Raw genomic sequence first — 3,041 nt, forward strand, 5'->3', positions numbered from 1 at the left:
ACCGTATCCAATAATATAAAACTGACCTTTAGTCTTTACAAAGTGACCTGTCTTGGCTGTATTCTAGTGGACAAATATTTTGTAAAATACAGTTGTATTTCAGTTATAATACATTATATATGTATATACGTTATTACTATTTACAAATAAGTTTTTGAATTTCAGTTATTTTCCTTAAAACATTGAACAGTAAATAAAGAAGTATAGAAAACAGCTATATCTTCTAGTTACAAACTTTGTACTCATTTACTGCTTCGTGTAATTTGCTAAGCCTTATCAAATTTTGCATGTGGAGAATATACAACAAAATAATTTTTTTTACATTTTATATATACATTTGGAAATTTAAAAAAAAATAATAAATTACTGTATCAATGCCACAGAATTCCACTGTAATTTATCAAGCTGTAACTAAGTTGTATTTGGGTCTAAAAAAATATAATTTTTGGAGCTCACTAATGTATTATCTTATTGCTTGGAATGTATCATGAAAACAAAGAGTTTCCTGCTCAAATACTTCACAGAAGCTGAGAAAATCACTAGGTGACATTCTGAGCTTTCGATTGGTTATGTAAGCAAGTGTTTTCAAACAGTGGAAGAAGTGGGCTGGGCCACCTTGGTTGATTCAATAAATGTATTAATATCTCAGAAAATAGAAAAGATAGGAGGTTCTTCTCTGAAATTATAGCTTATCAGTATTGGTAATTTGAGTATCTAATTCATAAGGAATATAGACTTTGCATTTGGACATCACAAACATCTAATTTGAAATCATGCCATGTGGAAATTGAAATTCAGGATTTTTTAATATTTAAATTAATAAATTAATTAATGTATAATATTAAAATTGGAATTATAATCTACAATTTTATATCAAACTCGGTGACATGGCCTTTGACCCATGTCAGTAGGGTTAAGAGAAGTAAGTGCGAGTATAAAAGAGGTTTCAAAAGAATGGAGGTATGTAAAATATATTGAAATCTCAGCAAATCAAAAAAGATGGGAAGTTCTTAATTAACCACAATAGACATTGTGTGGTAGGTAGGATAAAATATAAAATGAACAAGACGACATGCCATATGACACACAAAAAAGCATATTTGGCATTTTTTTTTAATATCATCTTTTGAATTAGGAAACTAAAACGTATGTATTATAAACCAAGTTGTTATGCCAATTATATTGACATACAATGATAATAAAGTTTAATTAAATTTGTAAATTAACTCTAAACGTTGTGACATGTACCTTTTCACCTGTCCACTGAAAGATGGTTATGACACACAAAAAAGCATATTTGGCTTTTTTTTAATATCATCTTTTGAATTAGGAAACTAAAACGTATGTATTATAAACCAAGTTGTTATGCCAATTATATTGACATACAATGATAATAAAGTTTAATTAAATTTGTAAATTAACTCCAAACGTTGTGACATGTACCCTTTCACCTGTCCACTGAAAGATGGTTAAGTATTGGTGGAGATGAAAAGAAATATGCTGTAAGCCAGATATTTAATTACAGGAGAATATTACAGATTGGAAGGTTTCACAAAATGATGTTGATAAACATAGAGCATGTGTTTATTTATGCCTAAGTTATTCAGTTACTTTGTGAAGAGAAAATTAATTTTTGAAGCATACTTTTTTATTTCTGTTATTATTATTTATAACTAAGTCAGTTGTGTATTATTTTTGATAATTAATTTAACTGTTAGAAAACCCACATATAAATTCCATAATGCATAAGAATCATAATGTAATGTTATTAAACCATCCAAAGTAATAAATCAGACCGAATTGAACTGTCGGTTAGTTAAGTATTACACTAACATAGGTAAACATATCCCCCAGATAAACCACTGAGTAATAATACATAAACTGAACTGTCAATTAGTTAGGAGTTACATTAACACAGGTAGACACGTCTCCCAGAAAAAACACTGAGTAACAATAGAAGAACCGACTTGTTAGTTGGTTAAGATACAACACAGGTAGAATCAACCACTGAGTAACAACAGTTGAGCTGACTTTTAACACTGGCACACATATACCCCAGATAAAACACTGAGCAAAAACAGCTGAGCTGACTTAAGAGTTAGTTAGTAACACTGAGTAACAATGGTTGTGCAGACTTATCAGCTGACTGTTATTTTAACATTCCTAGATGTCGATATAAATCTGTTGTTACAGTATGGTGGATTTGGGATATGTGTTATTATTTTATGTGCAAACATTTTCTGATTTAAAAAAAAAACATTCTTTCAGATGTTGTGTATGATGGAATAGTAAAGGTTTTTATTAGTTAGTCATTTTCCTAATATTTAATGTTGTGGCATGTTCCAGCTATTTATACAATTATTTAATTGAATGTTTTGTGAGTTTCAAATAATTTAACATATTCTTGAAAGTTATTCACGAGCTCACTCAATGTTGTGTTAAATTAATTAATAATTAAATTTAATTTTGGAATAATAACAGTTCAAGAATCTTGGTTACGATAGTTGTCAGTCTAAGTTTTTTTTTAGGTTTTGTGCTCAAGATTACAAAAAAATTAGTATAACTGTTATAGTATAAAGTCAGAATTATTTTCATTTCTGTGAAATTCTTTGTGTCTGGAAGCCACACATTCTTATTTATTTTAAAAACCTTTACAAATAACTTTATAATTTGATGTAATTGTTTTCAGTGCAAATTCAAATTGAGAATGACTTCCTGACATCTTCTTTCTCTGTCTTGGAAGACCAGCCTATGGATATGCTATTAGGATTGGACATGCTCAAACGACATCAAGTAAGAGTGCAATTCTATTGTAAAATGTTCATTGTATGAACATGCTGTTCATGTATGTACTTAATTAACATTGAACTAATAAGTAACAGTTCTGAAACCACAAAAAACAGAATGTAAATATATTGTTATAATATTGTTTGATTTCACAGTTACTAACAGACAATGTCTGACTACACTAATACATTAATATTTGAGCTTCGAAAAAAAAGACAATGTAAATATATTGTTTTAGTAATGTTTGATTTCAC

The 3,041-nt window shown here is 28.6% G+C and overlaps 1 protein-coding gene across 1 annotated transcript in view; it reads left to right on the forward strand.

Moving 5' to 3' along the window:
- Positions 1–2,793, forward strand: part of LOC106471835 (protein DDI1 homolog 2-like) — a gene marked incomplete at its 3' end in the record, with an annotated part of 78,981 nt that extends 76,188 nt beyond the window's left edge. Inside the window, exon 7 of the mRNA XM_013932455.2 lies at positions 2,690–2,793. Coding sequence (XP_013787909.2) covers positions 2,690–2,793 — 104 coding nt within the window. The remainder of the gene's footprint in view (positions 1–2,689) is intronic.
- Positions 2,794–3,041: the final 248 nt, after the last annotated feature.

Source organism: Limulus polyphemus, unplaced genomic scaffold (genome assembly GCF_000517525.1).
Source record: "Limulus polyphemus unplaced genomic scaffold, Limulus_polyphemus-2.1.2 Scaffold4893, whole genome shotgun sequence".
Lineage (NCBI taxonomy): Eukaryota > Metazoa > Arthropoda > Merostomata > Xiphosura > Limulidae > Limulus > Limulus polyphemus.